General features: G+C 42.0%; 1 protein-coding gene across 1 annotated transcript; it reads left to right on the plus strand.

The window, feature by feature from the left end:
• Positions 1–12,215: 12,215 nt before the first annotated feature.
• On the plus strand, positions 12,216–16,910 carry LOC142503253 (interleukin-20-like). Its single transcript, XM_075615415.1, has 5 exons — positions 12,216–12,365; positions 14,508–14,570; positions 15,044–15,196; positions 15,797–15,871; positions 16,681–16,910. The coding sequence occupies exons 1-5, from the start codon at positions 12,216–12,218 to the stop codon at positions 16,762–16,764; spliced, it is 525 nt and encodes a 174-aa protein (XP_075471530.1). The 3' UTR covers positions 16,765–16,910.
• The last annotated feature ends 469 nt before the right edge of the window (positions 16,911–17,379 follow it).

A 17,379-nucleotide genomic window follows, 5' to 3' on the forward strand; every position in this document is an offset into this window, starting at 1 on the left:
CTCACACTCTTCAAGGGTGGCCCCTCGGTGTCCCAGACAGGATAAAAACGGGGCAGCCACAGCCTTCGCTCCGCTCCAGAGCAGACTGGTTAACGATATCTCGGCGACAGTTTGCTCTTCAGTGGGGTGCACGCCACGGGTGCCCTCCCCATCAGCCTCTGGTCGCCATTTTGTGTTCTCCGCACCACGCGGATCCTCCATTCTCTCGTAACAGTTATCGTACATGGGACTCCGCTCTGCGGGGCAGCCTCCACATCAGTACAATAAAGAGTTGCTCAGATGCACCACCACATGTGTACCTGAACTAGGCTGGACTCATGTTGCACTACCTCAGGCTAGGCTCACTCTCTCAGTGTCTGCTGTGTCTCCTTCCTCCCAGTCTGTGCTCCCTATGTTAAGTGTCTGGAATGGGCTAGGTACTCTGGCTCTGCCATGCAGCACTTGGGGCGTCTACCTCTCTTGGTCAGCCTAGCGCAGACCCTCTCCAGGATTCCTGACCAAGTTACAGGCTATCCCTTCTGGCATCCTACCAACCAGCACTGCCTCAAGGTGACTCGGTCAGCTATAGCCCGGCTCCAGACCCCTCACTCCTTTCAGGCCCCTACGTTGTCCCTGCGAACTGACAATATCCCGTCAGCCCCCTGACCACCCCTAGGTCCGTCCCTACGCAGCACAGAGTGGCAGCAGACGCTCTCCCTGTTTCCCAGTGTGCCTAGCTAGGGCCTGTCCTGATGACAGATCTGATCTCAGCAGCTCGCCTCCAAATGTAACGGTTTTTGTGACTTGGTCTGACCCACCCAATCTCACATTGGCCCCTGTGGTCTAACCGGCCCCCATTACAGTGTGGTAGTGTCTGGTGGTGCACCTGTTGGCAACAGGACTCCTGAGTCTCCCGCATGATGGTGTGTGGGGAGAACCCGTCCAGACAGGCAGCTGAGGTAGTGTGCTGAGTCTCACCTAGTTCCAGTGCAGCGCCTCCACCTCATCAGGGTCCCTGCGTCCGCAAGGGGATGATCCTGTTGAGGAACTCCTCCGTGGTGCTCCTCTCTGTACATTCACTCCACACATGTACACAAGAGGGTTTGTGAATGAGAACATCTTTATTGGTGATTTGGGCTAGCTGCCCCTCGCAGTATTTCTTAGCCACTCATTCTGCAGTCAGTGCCTCCCTTTAAAAGGTGTATCTCTCCTTAGATAGGGATTCCCTATCCCCGCAGGGATCACTGCCCTGTGCCAGGTCCCTGGACACAGTCTCCTCTAGGTTACTATAACATAACTTCCAGTCTCTTAGGCTAGTACTTGAACTTGGGCTCCTGCCAGAACTCCTCCTCTTGGCAGAGCTGAACGTAGATCTGTGCAGAACTCTGGCAGAACTCAGATAGAACTAACTTTAGACTCAGTGCTGTGCCTTATGTATACTCTGGAAGCTGACACACCTCTGACATCACTAACCATGGAGTCAGAGCATGTGACTACTCCCATCCATACACAGGCACTCCACCAGGGTGTGAGGGCAAACCTCCATAATTACTGCTGGCATGCCTACAACTTACCAGGCCTTACTGTCAGCAGGAGAGATGACTGTAGCCATTTTACATGTCCGCTACATATATATTTATAGTACATGAAAAGAATCACTTATGAGCACATTCACACGTCTCGAACAGGTCTGCAACCCTGCTTTTCACCGTTATCTTCTAGCATACAGCGCTTCCACTACAGCAAAGGATTCTGGGAAATTCCATGTAAATGAACACACGGGTCACCTTTTGCTTTAGGTCCATGTATGTATATTGTAAGAGATATGTGCAGAGGTACATTTAATGGAGATCGATTAGGATGAAATTAAATCCCGGCTTTATTGCGCCTGTTCCTTTAACAAGCCAAAACATAAAAAATAAACAAAATAAAGGCCTACTCCGCTTTGGAGAATATCTAAGGTTTAGGAGAATATCTAAACCTTTACTCCAGCCCTCTCTGACTGGGTGGGTAGCTAAGCTGTTTCCACCCCAAACATACATACAATAGTCAAACAAGAAAGTCTTAAACATTATCCTTATATATATTGGAGAAAAATTAACCTCCGTTTTATTATCTTGCACTGCCATGTCGAAAACGGCTTTTAGCCACAAAATTGGCCCAGGAAAATCTAATTTTAAATTGCACTTGTGTGCACCTATATAATAACCAGAAATATTTCAACCTGCCCCGTCAGTGTTTCCTTTTTTCTACCGCACTGACATATAGATGGAAATGGTATAAACTAAAAAAAAATGTTCCTGTGCTCCAAAAAAAGTAGAAGGTGCTTTAAATCTGTCTGCCAAATTCAACTTGGCGTAAACCCTAAAAAGGCAATTAATAGTGTTAATTAAGTTTCTACAGTTTCTATCAACCAAAAAGATATTTAACGCAGTACGGATTGAAATTGTATCTATTAGGTATTCGACATGATGCAATGCGCAAAGATTAATTTCAAGCAACGCACTATGAATCAGCCGCCGGTATTCGACCACATCACGTTCGAAACTCACGGCCAATTTGCCGAAAACTCTGCGAGATGGTCCACAGCAGACTTAATGGCCCATCGGATAACCACAGCGGGGGTCCCTGCGTTTGAATGGGACTCGCGCTGTGTGAGTCCTACCGGGTTCCACCTGTCTGTAAGATGCGCAGTCAGAGATAGACTGAGTCAGCCACTCCCCCTGCGCGCCTCTAACAGGCGATCGCGGGTCTTTTATTTTAATAATACAGTATTGTAGCAGGGGGTCTCCGGAGCTGAACAGCATTGATTTCCGGTCCAGGGATCCCCTGCTTCCCGAGTCACAAGCCCCGTTATTGGGGGCTGGTATCCTGGTGGCCATGTTTAAATTCTCCAGCGTCACAGCCCACATAATTGGGGGATTTAAACCGAGCAGAGGGAGACTGGCATCCCATAACGGGGCCTGTAACTCGGGAAGCAGGGGGTCCCCGGACCTGAAATCAATGTGTTTCAGCTCTGGAGATCCCCTGTTACAATACTGTAATATTAAAATAAGATTAAAGCAGCTTCATTACCTTAGCGGCTAACCGCTAAGACAATAAAGGGGTAAAGCAAGACTACCTGGTTTATTGGGGGCAGAGGGAGTGAGTGAAGGGGGTAATTGCCTCAGGATGGATGGTTAGGCCTACAGGGAAGTTTACGGGAGGGGTTAACCCCTTCAGTACCTTAGCGATAGCAACCGCTATGGTAATGAAAGGGTTAACCCCTTCCACTGCCCACCCGAGAGACCTAACCACCCACCCTAGGGCAATTACCCCCTTCACTCAATCCCTCTACCCCAAGCAAACATTACAATACAGACATCAATAAAATACATTGACCCCCTCCCCCCCAACACATACAGTACAGTAATGGGCAAAGTCCCTATTATCAATGTCTGGATAATAGCTCATGTGCCCATTAAAAAAAAAACCACATAACCAAAACATTAACCAGCGAGCATATAGTGCATTAAAGTTCTATTACAGGATGACTGCCATCCTCATCTTTCTCGTCCTCATCTTTCTCTTCTCAAGTGGGCACCAACAAAAAAATAAAAAAAATAACTACTGGCCACTAACCCCTTAATCACCTTAACGGTTATTGTATTGTATGTCTTTATTTATATAGCGCCATTAATGTATTAACCACTAAGGTAATTAAGGGGTTAACCCCCCTTCCACTACCCACCCGGAAGACCTAACCACCCTCCCCAGGGAACCTATCCACATTGTATTGTATTGTATTGTATGTATTGTATGTCTTTATTTATATAGCGCCATTAATGTACATAGCGCTTCACAGCAGTAATACATGTGGTAATACAATAAATAACAGATAATATAAATAACAGATCATGGGAATAAGTGCTTTAGACATTAAGGAAGAGGAGTCCCTGCTCCGAGGAGCTTACAGTCTAATTGGTAGGTAGGGAGAACGTACAGAGACAGTAGGAGGGAGTTCTGGTAAGTGCATCTGCAGGGGGCCAAGCTTTATGTGCCATGTGTTCAGAATAGCCACAGTCCTATTCATATGCTTCTTTAAGCAAGTGTGTCTTAAGGTGGGTCTTAAAGGTGGATAGAGAGGGTGCTAGTCGGGTACTGAGGGGAAGGGCATTCCAGAGGTGAGGGGCAGTCAATGAAAAAGGTTTAAGGCGGGAGAGGGCTTTAGATACAAAGGGGGTAGAAAGAAGACATCCTTGAGAAGAACGCAAGAGTCTGGATGGTGCATAGCGAGAAATTAGGGCTGAGATGTAAGGAGGGGCAGAAGAGTGTAAAGCTTTAAAAGTGAGGAGAAGAATGGAGTGTGAGATGCGGGATTTGATCGGAAGCCAGGAGAGGGATTTCATGAGGGGAGATGCTGAGACAGATCTAGGAAAGAGTAGAGTGATTCTGGCAGCAGCGTTTAGGATAGATTGTAGGGGAGACAGGTGAGAGGCAGGAAGGCCGGACAGCAGGAGGTTACAGTAATCAAGACGGGAGAGAATGAGGGCCTGAGTCAGAGTTTTAGCAGTCGAGCAACAGAGGAAAGGGCGTATCTTTGTTATATTGCGGAGGAAAAAGCGACAGGTTTTAGAAATGTTTTGAATGTGAGGGGCAAATGTGAGAGAGGAGTCGAGTGTGACCCCAAGGCAGCGTGCTTGGGCTACTGGGTGAATGATCGTAGTTCCAACAGTAATGTGGAAGGAGGTAGTAGGGCCAGGTTTGGGAGGAAGTATGAGGAGCTCTCACATCTCCTCTACGCATTGATTGGCACAGTGGCACACCCATGCACTATGGGCATGGGTTGCCACTATGCCAGTCAATATGCAGCCTGCCTGCAAATCCCAAAAACAACCACCAAATTTAAAAGACATTCAATTTTAAACATAAAAATGCAAATAAACCAATTGATTGGCACAGTGGCACACCCATGCCCATAGGGCATGAGCTGCCACTATGACAGTCAATATGCAACATGCCAAACTAAAAAACAAGCATCAAATTTAAAACACATTCAATTTCAATTTTAAAAAAATGCCAATGCAAATCACAAAACAAGCACCAAACAAAAGACATTTACATTGGAATAAAAAAAGAATGCCAATGCACATGCCAACATAAAACAAAATACACAATGAAATAAAATACAATCCATGGTTTTCTTACTTTTGATGTCTTCATCCTCCGAATCCGACTCCGACTCCAGCAGCAACAGCAACAGCAGTAGCAGCCGCAGCAACTCCTGGTCCACGATGCAATGTTCCTCAGGTCCACTGGTAAATTCTTTAATTCTTTTCTTCATCTGTAAATTGTAATCCAATTGGGGTTCTTCTTTATCTTCATCTTTACTTGTAATCCAATTCGGGGGAGATGTTGCCTCAATTATATAAGGCCTGTGATGTCACATTGACTGACAAATGGTTCCCAGCCGATCTGATTGGCTGGATTACCATGTGATTCTTTTTGTTTTGTTTTTTAAGGATGTGACGTCATCAAAAGGAAGTAAAGCCACCCAATCAGAAAGGCTCTGCTTCCTTCCCTTTAAGATGACGTGACCAAAGCCAAAATGGCTGCCATCACGTGGTGCTAGAACCAATAGGATTGGGTGTTATTCCATGTGAGGCATCACATGGAATATCCCCAATCTAATTGATTGCAGTAAATCATGTGACAGCTTCATTTTTTTAAAAGGATGTGAATCATCATAAATGATGTCACATCCTTTTACCATTTTTTTTTAAAAGGATGTGAAGTTATTTAAGATGTCGTCACATCCTTTAAAAAAAATTAAGTTGTCACATGGTTTACTGCAACCAATCAGATTGGGGATATACCATGTGATGCCTCCCAATGCCTTTTTAATTGAAATTGAATGTGGTTTTTAATTTGATACTTGTTTTTTTAGATTGGCAGGTTCCATATTGATTGGCATAGTGGCAGTTCATGACCATAAGGCATGGGTGTGCCACAGTGTCAATCAATTGGTTTATTGGCATTTTTTGTTTGTGGTTGTTTTTAGGATTTGCAGGCAGGCTGCATATTGACTGACATAGTGGCGGTAGGGTAATGAAGGGGTAAACCCCTCCCGCAACCTTCCCGGTAGGCCTAACCACCCACCCTGAACAATTGTCCCCATCACTCACCCCCTCAGCCCCCAATAAACCAGGTAGTCTTGCTTAACCCCTTCATTGCAGTTAGCCGCTAAGGTAAGGAAGCTCCTTTTAATTTAATAGTACAGTATTGTAGCAGAGGGTTTCCAGAGCTGAACCGCATTGATTTCAAGTCCAGGAACCCCCTGCTACCTGAGTTACCGGCCCCATTATGGGATTCCGGTATCCCTCTGCTTGGTTTAAATCCCCTGATCACGTGGGCAGGGAAGCGGGAGAATTTAAACATGGCCACCGGGATACCGGCACCCAATAACGGGGCCAGTAACTCGGGAAGCAGGGGGTCCCCGGACCTGAAATCAATGTGGTTCAGCTCCGGAGACCCCCTGCTACAATACTGTATTACTAAAATAAAAGGAGCTTCCTTACCTCAGTGGCTAACTGCTAAGGCAATGAAGGGGTTAAGCAAGACTACCTGGTGTATTAGGCTGAGGGGGTGAGTGAAGGGGACAATTGTTCAGGGTGGGTGGTTAGACCCCCATGTATCAAGCTGGTTTGCCCCAGTTTTCCCTGCTGTGCCTGCTTGTGATTTGGGAATTGTTATATGCTTTATAAGTGGATGTACTTAGTCGTCAATCAGTTTTCTCCTTTTTATTTCTACATCAAAAACTCTGCCAGATGTGCGATGGCGTAAACGTCAAAATCTGCCCCAAATAGGACTTAATTTATAAGTACCTTACATTTGATGAAACTGCAAGGAGAAAAGGTCAAAAATCCAAACCAAAAGTCATTATTTACGATATAATATGCAGGATGTCTTCTTGTTTTGGATGATGTCAGATGGAATATCTTCTGTGGAATGTATGATCTCAAGGTTATGATTACATTAACTTGATATAGAGATTACAATATGGGGATATATTGTAGCAACATAATTTCCTGGTACACGTTTTCACCTTTTACAAACCTATTACAACACCAATTCTGCAACGTTTTTTTCTTTTCTTTTTAGAATAGGGGGATCTTCCTGGGCAAAGCCTCGCTGGCATAATGCCAATTCTGCAGATATTGTGCAAGAGACATCAATCACTGTTTTACAATTCCCCACAATAACTAAGAGATATAAGAAGATGTCCCAGGGGGGCCCAAGAAGACCCATGAAACAGTGGATTATTATGGATAACATTAAATTGTTGTTTAAAAGGTGGCATCGACATAAACACGTATCATTTGGAGATCGAGTGTCATAGACGGCAACTGTTATTATCGCTCTTTGTTGGGATCCACTGAATTGGCTTCTAGAGATTAGGGATCAACAGTAATAAGTGGCAGAGGGTCCCATTAAACATACACAAACTTAGCAAGATCAAAACCCAGTCTCACAGTATTATACGTTTATATATTCCATTGTGCAAACTGGCACGCTACTGGGAAAGTGACCTCAAATATACCGCAGTAAGCAAAGAAGCCCCAATGCACATCCAATGTGGCAAATTATCTGATTCATTTCAATGTTCGTTCTTCTCATAAGTGTGGGTCATTAAGTTCAATATTTTGGCCAGAACATCTTAAATTGCAACCACATCAAGATGACCTCTGTCAGCAGGTCCCATACAACCATTGTTATGCTGTGTCCTTTGTATTTCCTCCACTGCAGAGAGTGCCGTTAAACCCATCCCTGCCAGAAAGGCAAGCAACACACTGCTCTGCTACTGTTCGTGTGTGAATTGCAGCACTTGCATTTAGATATTCATTTTGCTGTCGGAGAAGATAGGGTGGGGGCGGGGAACGTAAGTCATTTCTGCCCTTTGGCAGAGACTGGGATAAACAGTTTTAGGGAACTACAGTGATGAGAAAAAGTGTGTAACCCCCAATGATAATTGTGTAAATTCCATAGTATTTCCATGATAACCTTCTTGAATCAAAACCAGTCTTTTCTTAAATATCCAATAGGGTTTACTGTACATTAACCAATTCCATGTCTTTTGAAACAAAAGATGTATGAATTAGAAAAACAATGAGTAATTAAGAGTCAGGGTATGTGCAAACGTAAGTGAAACCCTGGTTTTACCAACTAACGTAAAGGGGATAATTAGAATCAGGTGTTTAAATAATTAGGTAGATCTTGAGGGGTGAGTTTGGGAGGCCCCACCCTACTGTATATAAAGATCAAGAGTTTGGTCTTCACCATACAGGTGTGTGGAAACACGTCATGCCACAATCAAAACAAATCTCTGAAGACCTCAAAAAAGCAGTTATTGATGCTCATCAATCTTGAAAGGGTTGCAAAATAATTTCTAAGGATTTGGGGCTGCACCTGTCCACTGTCAGACAAATGGAGAAAGTTCAAGACCACAGTCACTCTACCCAGGAGCAGTAGTCCTACCAAAATGTCTCCAAGAACAAACCAGCAAATTATCCAGGACCTCACAAAGAACCCAAGGATCTGCAGGTCAGTCTCACCTTGGCTAATGTGAGTGTTCATGACTCAACTATCAGAAAAATACTGAACAAGAATGATGTTCATGGAAGGATGGCCAGGAGAAAACCACTGCTCTCTAAATAGAACATTGTTGCCTGTCGGAAGTTCACCAAAGAGCATATAGATGATCCACAAGACTTGTAGAACAATGTTCTCTGGACAGACAAGTCAAAGGTAGAACTTTTTGGCCTCAATGAGAAACATTATGCTTGGTTGAAAACTAAACAATTGATTCGAACAGAAGACCCTCATCCCAACCGTCAAGAATGGTGATGGGAGAGTGATGGTTTGGGACTGCTTTGCTGCCTCAGGATCTAGATGGCTTGCCATCATTGACATAACCTTGAATTCTGTATTGTACTGTATCAGACGATTCTAGAGGAGAATGTCATGCCATCCGTCCGTGAGCTGAAGCTGAACTGAAAGGGGGTCATGAGTTGAAGCAGTTCTGTAAGGAGCAATTGGCCAAAATTCCTCAAAACTGATGTGAGAGACTGACTAGTAGTTACAGGAAACACTGAGTTGATGTCATTGCTGCTCAAGTGGGTGCCACCAATTACTGAATCTAAAGGTTCACATGCTTTTTTCACACATGGATATTGAATGTTGAATCATTTGTGGATAAATAAATGTGGGAAACGTATCATGTTTTTGTGTCATTTGTTTGATCAGGTTATCCTTATCTATTATAAGGACTTGGTTATCCTTATCTATTATAAGGACTTGGTTATCCTTATCTATTATAAGGACTTGGTTATTCTTATCTATTATAAGGACTTGGTTATCCTTATCTATTATAAGGACTTAGATTAAGATCTAATAACATTTTAGGTTTGAAATATGTGAAATATGTGAAAATCCTAAGAAGTTCACAAATATTTTCTCACCACTGTAGACCTACCTCTTTATTATGTCAGCAGCACTTTGCAGACCAGATGCAGCATACATGGTCAACACTGGGAATACAATAATTATAGGGAATAGAGACTTTTATCCCAATAAGCTGACAATACAATACGGTTTCTCAAAGCGATAGGTTTGGGTCCTGCAGTTTTTTTTACTGATGAAACATTTCAAAATGTCTAAACAGGATGAGCAGGATACCGAATCTCTAACGACAACTCTCTGAAAGAAAAAGTGATGTAACAGGAATATTACTCATCAATGGAGTTTTTTCAATTTTGTAAAATCACGAAACACATAAACAGGTATTTAAAAAAACAGCAAAAAAAAAATCCCTCCCGTTACAGGTGGAGGAGGTGCTGTGATGAAGGATGCTAACTTATACAGTATAAAAGACCAGACAATGTGCAGGTTAAAATCAACTCCTTACCATCTAGTACTACAAAGAAAACCCAGCTCAGGTAAGTCATGGTCACACCTTTACTTGCAATTAGTATAATGTTTTGTTTTAAATTTGTTTACAGTTAGCTAAACCCATATTTTATTGATATGTTTTGCTCCCAATAAATGAAGTGCTCGCCAAAGAAAATGCCACATGATCTTATTTAAGTAACTTGCCCCAGAATTAACCCATTGTGTTGAAACCCTCACTTTCTGGTATGCAGTTCAATGATTTAGCCCTATAAATTAATCAATGTGAGGTTTAACTGAAAAAGATACAGTACTCATCCTATATTTGTATTTATTTATATTAAGGTAAATAAAAAAAACAAATATATCTTATAAAAGAAAAAGTAAATACCGTCCAGTAACAGCAATCAGATTTCTCCCTGGATCAACATCCTTCCCATATTTACTTGTTGGCATATCCCTGTATACCTTTCCTTCCAAGAAAGATGTCTAATCTGTTATTGGAGATATCTACTGTATCTGCCATCACAGTCCCTATGGGTACAACTTTTTCTTTGTTGCTGGTGAAATCTCTTTTCCACCAATCCCAAGGGATGACCCAGTGTCATTTGCACTGTCATTGGGTGGAAAAGTTCCCTGTATACTTGGAATATATTTGTAAATCATAATCCTATTCATAAGCAGTGTCAGACATCTCTTTTTTTTTAATGTAAACAAACTCAATTTGGATAGACTTTCCTCCCAAGTAAAACCTTTCATCCCCTTAATTAATTGTGTGGCACTTCTCGGTACTTTTTTCAGTTCCATCATGTATTTTTAATTTACTTTAACCATGTATTTGTCATTATAACTCTGTGCCCAAGACATACTTGAAAATGAGAGGTCACTCTCAATGTATACTCTTCCTAGTAAAACATTTAATAAATAAAAATGTTATGTTTCCAAAACAGTTTCCAAATCTGTACTCTATATTCAAGGTGTGATCTTACTAAGGATTTGTACAGTGGCAAAATGATGCTGTCTTTACTTCCTTCCATACCTGTTTTATGCATCGTAATATCCTATTAGCCTTTGCTACTGCCTGGCATTGAGCAATATTTCTCAGCCTGCAGTTTCAGCACTCCTAAATCCTTCTCCATCAAATAGTGACCTCATTTTGTACTATTTAATTTAAAGGTACAGTAGCGTGATAATTGTTGCTTCCCAAATGCATAACCTTACATTTATCTGTATTACACCTCACCTGCCATTTACCTGCCCATGTTTCCAGTTTATCCAAGTGCATCTTTTGAGAAATGCCATCCTGCTCTGATTTTACTAGCTTAAGCAATTTAGTGTTTTCAGCAAAAATGGAGACTTTGCTCTCTATGCCAGTCTCAAGGTCATTAATTAACAAGTTAAAAAGTAGGGGAACGTTGATGCTCAATTACAGCAAATGTGTTTAAAACAACATTACCAATGGCATTTGTGGAATTTAAAAAAATCCTATAAATATTAATACCAACTACTGTATATTGAATAAAACATACAACTTCTATCCTTTTGATTTGTAATTATAATTAATACAGTGTTTGCCTCTCTATAAACACTTAGGAAGGAAATGCAAATCACATTGTATCTTTCCATGTACAACATATTGAAACTCACAAATGGAACACATTAAAACAATGTCCTTAATGGCTCAGTGAGTAAAGACACTGACTCTGAAAAACAATGGTGCTCCGTTTGAATCAGGGAATCCTCGTTCCAATCCTGGTGTCAGCTCCTTGTGACCTTGGGCAAGTCACTTTATCTCCCTGTGCCTCAGGCAGAAACCCCATATATTGTAAGCTGATCTGGGCAGGGACTGTTTCTGTAAAATTCCCATGTGCTGCGTGTCGCGCACTATACTGTAACTGTGACGCGCTTTGAGTTCCATGGGGGAAAAACGCAACATGAAAATAAAGTTATTATTTATCTTCTAACTTATGCAAATCTGTGAAAGATCCACAACTTTTGCCAAATGGAAATGGGGGGAAATACAGTAGTTTCATAGCTGACTTTTTGGTCTTGACAGGAAAAAGCCCATCATGTTGTTGGTGGCAAACACTAATTAAGCTCAAATTATTTATAATTTTCAAGGTTTTAGTAACATAAAAAAAAACAGTGACACTGTACTGTATATATAATTTCACATCACTATTGATTTTTTTAAATATTCGCAATGTGCTTTAGAACCACCATCTGCCCACCTGACATAGTCAAACTGAAATATTACATTGTATTCTTCAACTCCCTCTGCGCAGGTATCTATAACATTCCTTTGATTGAGCATGGGAGCGCTGTTTTGGTGTCTGTGCCTTGTTCTGATTGGGTTTCTGCTGATGAAGATGCCAAGCACGGAAGCCAACATGGGACAATGCCCAATAACTGTGGACATCCATGAATTTAAGAGATACTTTGAAGCAGTCAGAGAAATCTTGGTAAGCACCAACATTTGTTTAATGCACCTTTCTGGACAACCATATGTAGCAGGACAGCAAGGGCTACCTGCTCGTCAACTTCTTTAAGAAAATAACAGAGCAACACCATGTAGCCGTCCACTGACCAAATTCCCTCTGCTATTTAGCTGTTTACTGTACATGGCGAAATACGGTAGTGTGACGTTTTAGTATCTGTCTTGGTTCTAATGGCAATTTTAATGGAGCAATAAGATAGTTCTTCACATATGTCAGAGGGTCTCAACTACAGTCCTCAAGACCCCTGTCGTTGTTTGCAAATGCACGAAGGTAAGAGAAACACGGGTCGTGGATAATGAGTTTGTTTATTGTAATATTCGGAATGATCATACTGGTGTGTCTCAAGAGACTCTGCAAGGGGAGAATACAACATCTCCTCCTTATTCTAAACCAATCATTATAAAGGTCACGAAATAAGTAAAAACGGCGTTAAAGTATCTTAATACAATGAACAAGGTATATTAGCACATAATTTTATCTCTAAGTCTGAGAATATGCTGCAGAATACATGCTTCCCCCTCATTTCTGGACATCGAGCCATAGTTCGATTTTGTCTTTGAGCCTCCTGGTAGCCAAAATGATGCACATTTCTTTCACACACGTATGATTGCAGGAACACAGCATGAAACCTAAGGCCGAGTTCAGGGTGCCAGAGAAAGGAGTTGGAGGGCGGGCGTTCGCGTGTGCGAGCCTCAGTCTGCTGGAAGATGTGTGCACATCATCCCCCAGCAGACCTTTTCAAGCGTTGAGGAGGAGGGGCTACAGACCTCAGCTTGTGGATGGGTGTTACTCTGTTGAAATCATTTTCAAGAATGATTTCATTGGCTGCCAAAGTACCAGTGACGCTTCTGCAGCTTGAATAAACAACTTGGGTTGTTTATTGAAACTGTAGCAAGCCTCAACTCCGTACTTCGGAGACAGGGTAGCTGCAACCCTGACAACTGCTATTCAGTTTAAACAGTTTGTATCGAACGTCCCGCACGCACGTAAGCACGCCCCCCCTCAGAAGCCGGCAACCTGAACGAGGCCTAAACATAAGACAGAGACTTTTGAAGACAAAGACAGACAAATTGGGGACGAAATAGATTCTGCACACCACCAACAACCTCATCCCCAGAGACCCCCCCCCCCAGTCCATTTCATCCATTTCTACAGTATGTTCATTTCAACAATATTAGATTAACACCCCACAACAGGTCAGGTTTTAAGGATATCCCAGCTTCAGCACAAGTGGCTCAATCTGTGATTGAGCCGTCTGTGCTGAAGAAGGGAGCCACTGATTGAGCCACCTGTGCTGAAGCAGGGATATCCTTAAAACCTGACCTGTTGTGGGGTCTTGAGGACTGGAGTTGAGAACCCCTGACATATGTGATAGAGTGTACAGGGCTTTCTTAGCCTCACTGGTTTCTTCTTCATGTGTGCAGAGCTTTCCAAACCTCACAAATCTCTTCATGTGTCGTAGATCTTATACAGATCATTAACCAGGGGGGTTCAAGCCACCTCAGACCAGGCAGTGTTTTTCAATGTTAATAAAGAGGAAAACATTATGCAAAGAGGTACAGGAAACTACAACCCCATTATAAGATGTGTAACACTTCACTCCTCTTAACATTCTCGAAATCACAAGCTGATGCACAGAAATAGAGCACTGTGCTGTAACTTAATACAATGATGCTAAGAAACACATGATGAAAAATGCCTCTCAAAATCCCCACATTGCATAGTAAAATGTAATACGATGTAGTATAGAGTGCAGTAGCAGATTGAAACTAAAAATAATTATGTTCATACTGCACCTTGCATCTTTCTGCTGGCATTTGCTGTTATACACATTACTCTTCACCGGTCTCTCCAGGAAAGTACAGTATGAGGAAATTTGAAACATGCTTTCAGTACCTGCTGGAGTGGTATCTTTGAAACATCCTTTAGTCCAGTTTAGTCCAAGTCTTCATGTTTAAGAATTTAAATGGATAAGAATGTACATTACTATTACTTTGAGGGGTGGGGGGGGGCTCCTGTGTTATGTTCTGGTAGAGAAGGCAGAGTTGGTTAGGATGTGTCCTTCATGGTAGTCTATTTAACTGTCCATTGTTCTTTTGTCTGCAGCACAATGAGGACACAGTGACAGAAGTCAGCCTACTGAAGACAAGTGTATTGAACCAGATTCATGTAAGTAAAATACACTTTACTGCTCTTTACTGCTCAGGCCATTCATCTTAGTTCCACTTGGAGCCCTTCTCTACATTACAGGCAGCACTGCATTCAGGGTGGAATGGGGTTCCTTTATCCAAATACAAAAGAATAAAATACTAGAGAGTGTTGCACACATATGGTGCACAAATTGGGTGTTGGGGTTGCTCCAGCTGCAATGGATTTCAACACGGAGTTGGTGTGCTAACCCTTCTGCTCTTTTCATCTGACAAAAGGGTCTATTGTATTGACATGACTTTCCTTAGCTGATATATGTCACTGCAGGTTAATAAAGCTCAGCACATATGCAGGATCACCCTACTTCTCAGTACTGCCCTAGTGCTCAGTGAGATCCCAAAATGCACCATCCCTCCCCTTGAGCACAATATTGTTTCACTGGTTGCATTGTAACATAGTTATTAACCCACTGGCTTGATGCTCTCTCACTTCAGTCTTCTGAACGATGCGGCTTCCTCCTCACATTGGGACGTTTCTACCTGAATAACATTTTCCCCAACCTGGAATTCACCCCCCGCGAGACTCACAGGGGCATTAACCGCCTGGCCAACTCTATCCTTGGAATGAAGATAGAACTCAAGCACTGCGTAAGTTGTTTCATTTACATGATGCTGACACAATAAATATCTGCCCTGAAGAGCTTGCAATCTAATTGGCAGAGGAAGATAATGTGATGTGTCCAATGGCCACAAGGAGCTGGTGCTGAGATTCTAAGCATTCCCACATCAGACACTAGTGGCATTACCACTGGCCACGTATTGTTCTTAAAAGATCCAACACCCAGTGGCATTATAATATATTTATGTACATAGTAATAATTCAAGATTATCACAGCCTGTCGGCATATACTGTACTTGAGTATGGTGTGGTTCAGTAGTATCATCAGCAATATCAATAATTACAATGCATTATTATTTAAGCCCTTCATTGCCAAATGGACCACCCTGTAGATCAGTGGTAGGCAACATGATATTTTTGAAGGGCTGCATGTGCGGCCATTGAGCCCTACATTACAGTATATATGCTACAAGACACCTTTGAGGGAATAGGCCATAAGGTATGTTCTGGCACCAGGAGGGTTAACACAGTTGACTAAAAATAGCACTTAGTGCAGATGCTGAATCCCTGCTCTGAAAAGCTTACAATCTAGGACTGCCTATCTCATGTTCTCTCCATGTTTAATGCAGCATGCGACCATGAGGTGCCCCTGTGGCGAGCAGTCACACAGGATCATCGAGGGTTTCAAGAAGGAGTTTTACAAGGTATCCAGTCATTTCATTCTGTATTGTTAGTCTGCTTAATCCTACATGCCCTATTCTTCACTCTTGGGTCGGTCTTGATGTTGATGGGACGTCATGACAATAGTAATAAATAGTAATAAAAACCAAATGTATGTTAATTGTAACAATGGGGCCAGGTGTTTGTATTATATTACCATTTTTTTTTAAAAACAAACAGTTTAGTGAGTTTTGTAATGAGAGCTGTGCGAATGTCTTTAAATGTGAATCGCAGATCTTTATTTTGTGTATTTCACATTTCGCATTTTCATGAGATTCTCACAAAATGTCACCGTACCCAATATTTTTGATAATTTCACCAGAATTTGGGGGAAATTGGAGTATACAAAGGGCTGTGTTACCTTTATAATATGTTTACCTTTAAAATATGTCATATTGGGGATATGAGGTCTCCATTGTTAATATATGTGCAAATTCCACAATTATTTATTATTTAGTATAAATATTCAACAATTCAGGATTTAATGCAGCAGAGCAAATCTGAAAATTGAAAGTCTAGTAGTAAAGAAAACAAGATAGTAACATAGAAATATTGTTTGCTTGAAAATGCATCACAGAGATAATTGGCAGAGATTTTTAATAATGAAATTAGGTAATTCATTCAAAAGTCCATGGGAAAGTGTGTGGTTATCAGTAAATAAAGCAGCAGATTTTTAAATGTAATTTAAAAAATGTACCAGGATATTGATGTTAATCATATTAAATAATATACAAATTAATAATAATATTAATAATAATTCAACTCACAGTGCAGTTTTATTCCTCCTCTGTAGTTAGACACAAAAGCTGCTACTCTTAAAGCCATCGGAGATCTGAATATTTTATTCCGCTGGATGGAAAAGAATTTAATGGGCTGAGGACGGAAACCAGAAGACAAGATTTTAGAAGCAGAAACCCCGGTCCTTTTATAGCTCATTTCTGTACTGATCTGGCAGCCGAGAGCTGCTCAGAAACCGCCATTTCAATGAACCCCCCTTCCCAGAGATTTAACCGTTAATATTTAATATGACTGTGTATTTATTTATGTGAGTCAATTATTTAAATTTGCTGGTGTCATATGTTATTTTTTATTTTTTTTATTTGTGCAGTTCCTGTATTTAAATATTTATTGTGATGTTGATATTTAATTATTTATTTGAGGTATGAATATGTTGCTTGGCCTTGTGGCAACAGAAGGGTTAAGGCTGCGTCCAGGGTCACCGTGCTGAGGCGCGTGCACGCTCGGCACTGAGCCCCTGCAGCTGTAATGAGAGCGGCTTTAGCAGGGGCTCGCGCATGCTTCCGCAAGTGTGCGGAAGCGTAGGTCTAATACAATTTTTAAATTCGAGCGCTCAAGGGAGCGCAGGGCCAGTCACGTGAGCGGTTCGCCCAATGAGGGCGAACCAGCTCTGTGACGTCACAGCCCCCCCCCCCCCGACATGCCCCCAGACGGCGCGCGGACCAAGGCCAGGGAAAGCACCCGCTTTCCCTCA

Source organism: Ascaphus truei, chromosome 9 (genome assembly GCF_040206685.1).
Source record: "Ascaphus truei isolate aAscTru1 chromosome 9, aAscTru1.hap1, whole genome shotgun sequence".
NCBI classification, from domain to species: domain Eukaryota; kingdom Metazoa; phylum Chordata; class Amphibia; order Anura; family Ascaphidae; genus Ascaphus; species Ascaphus truei.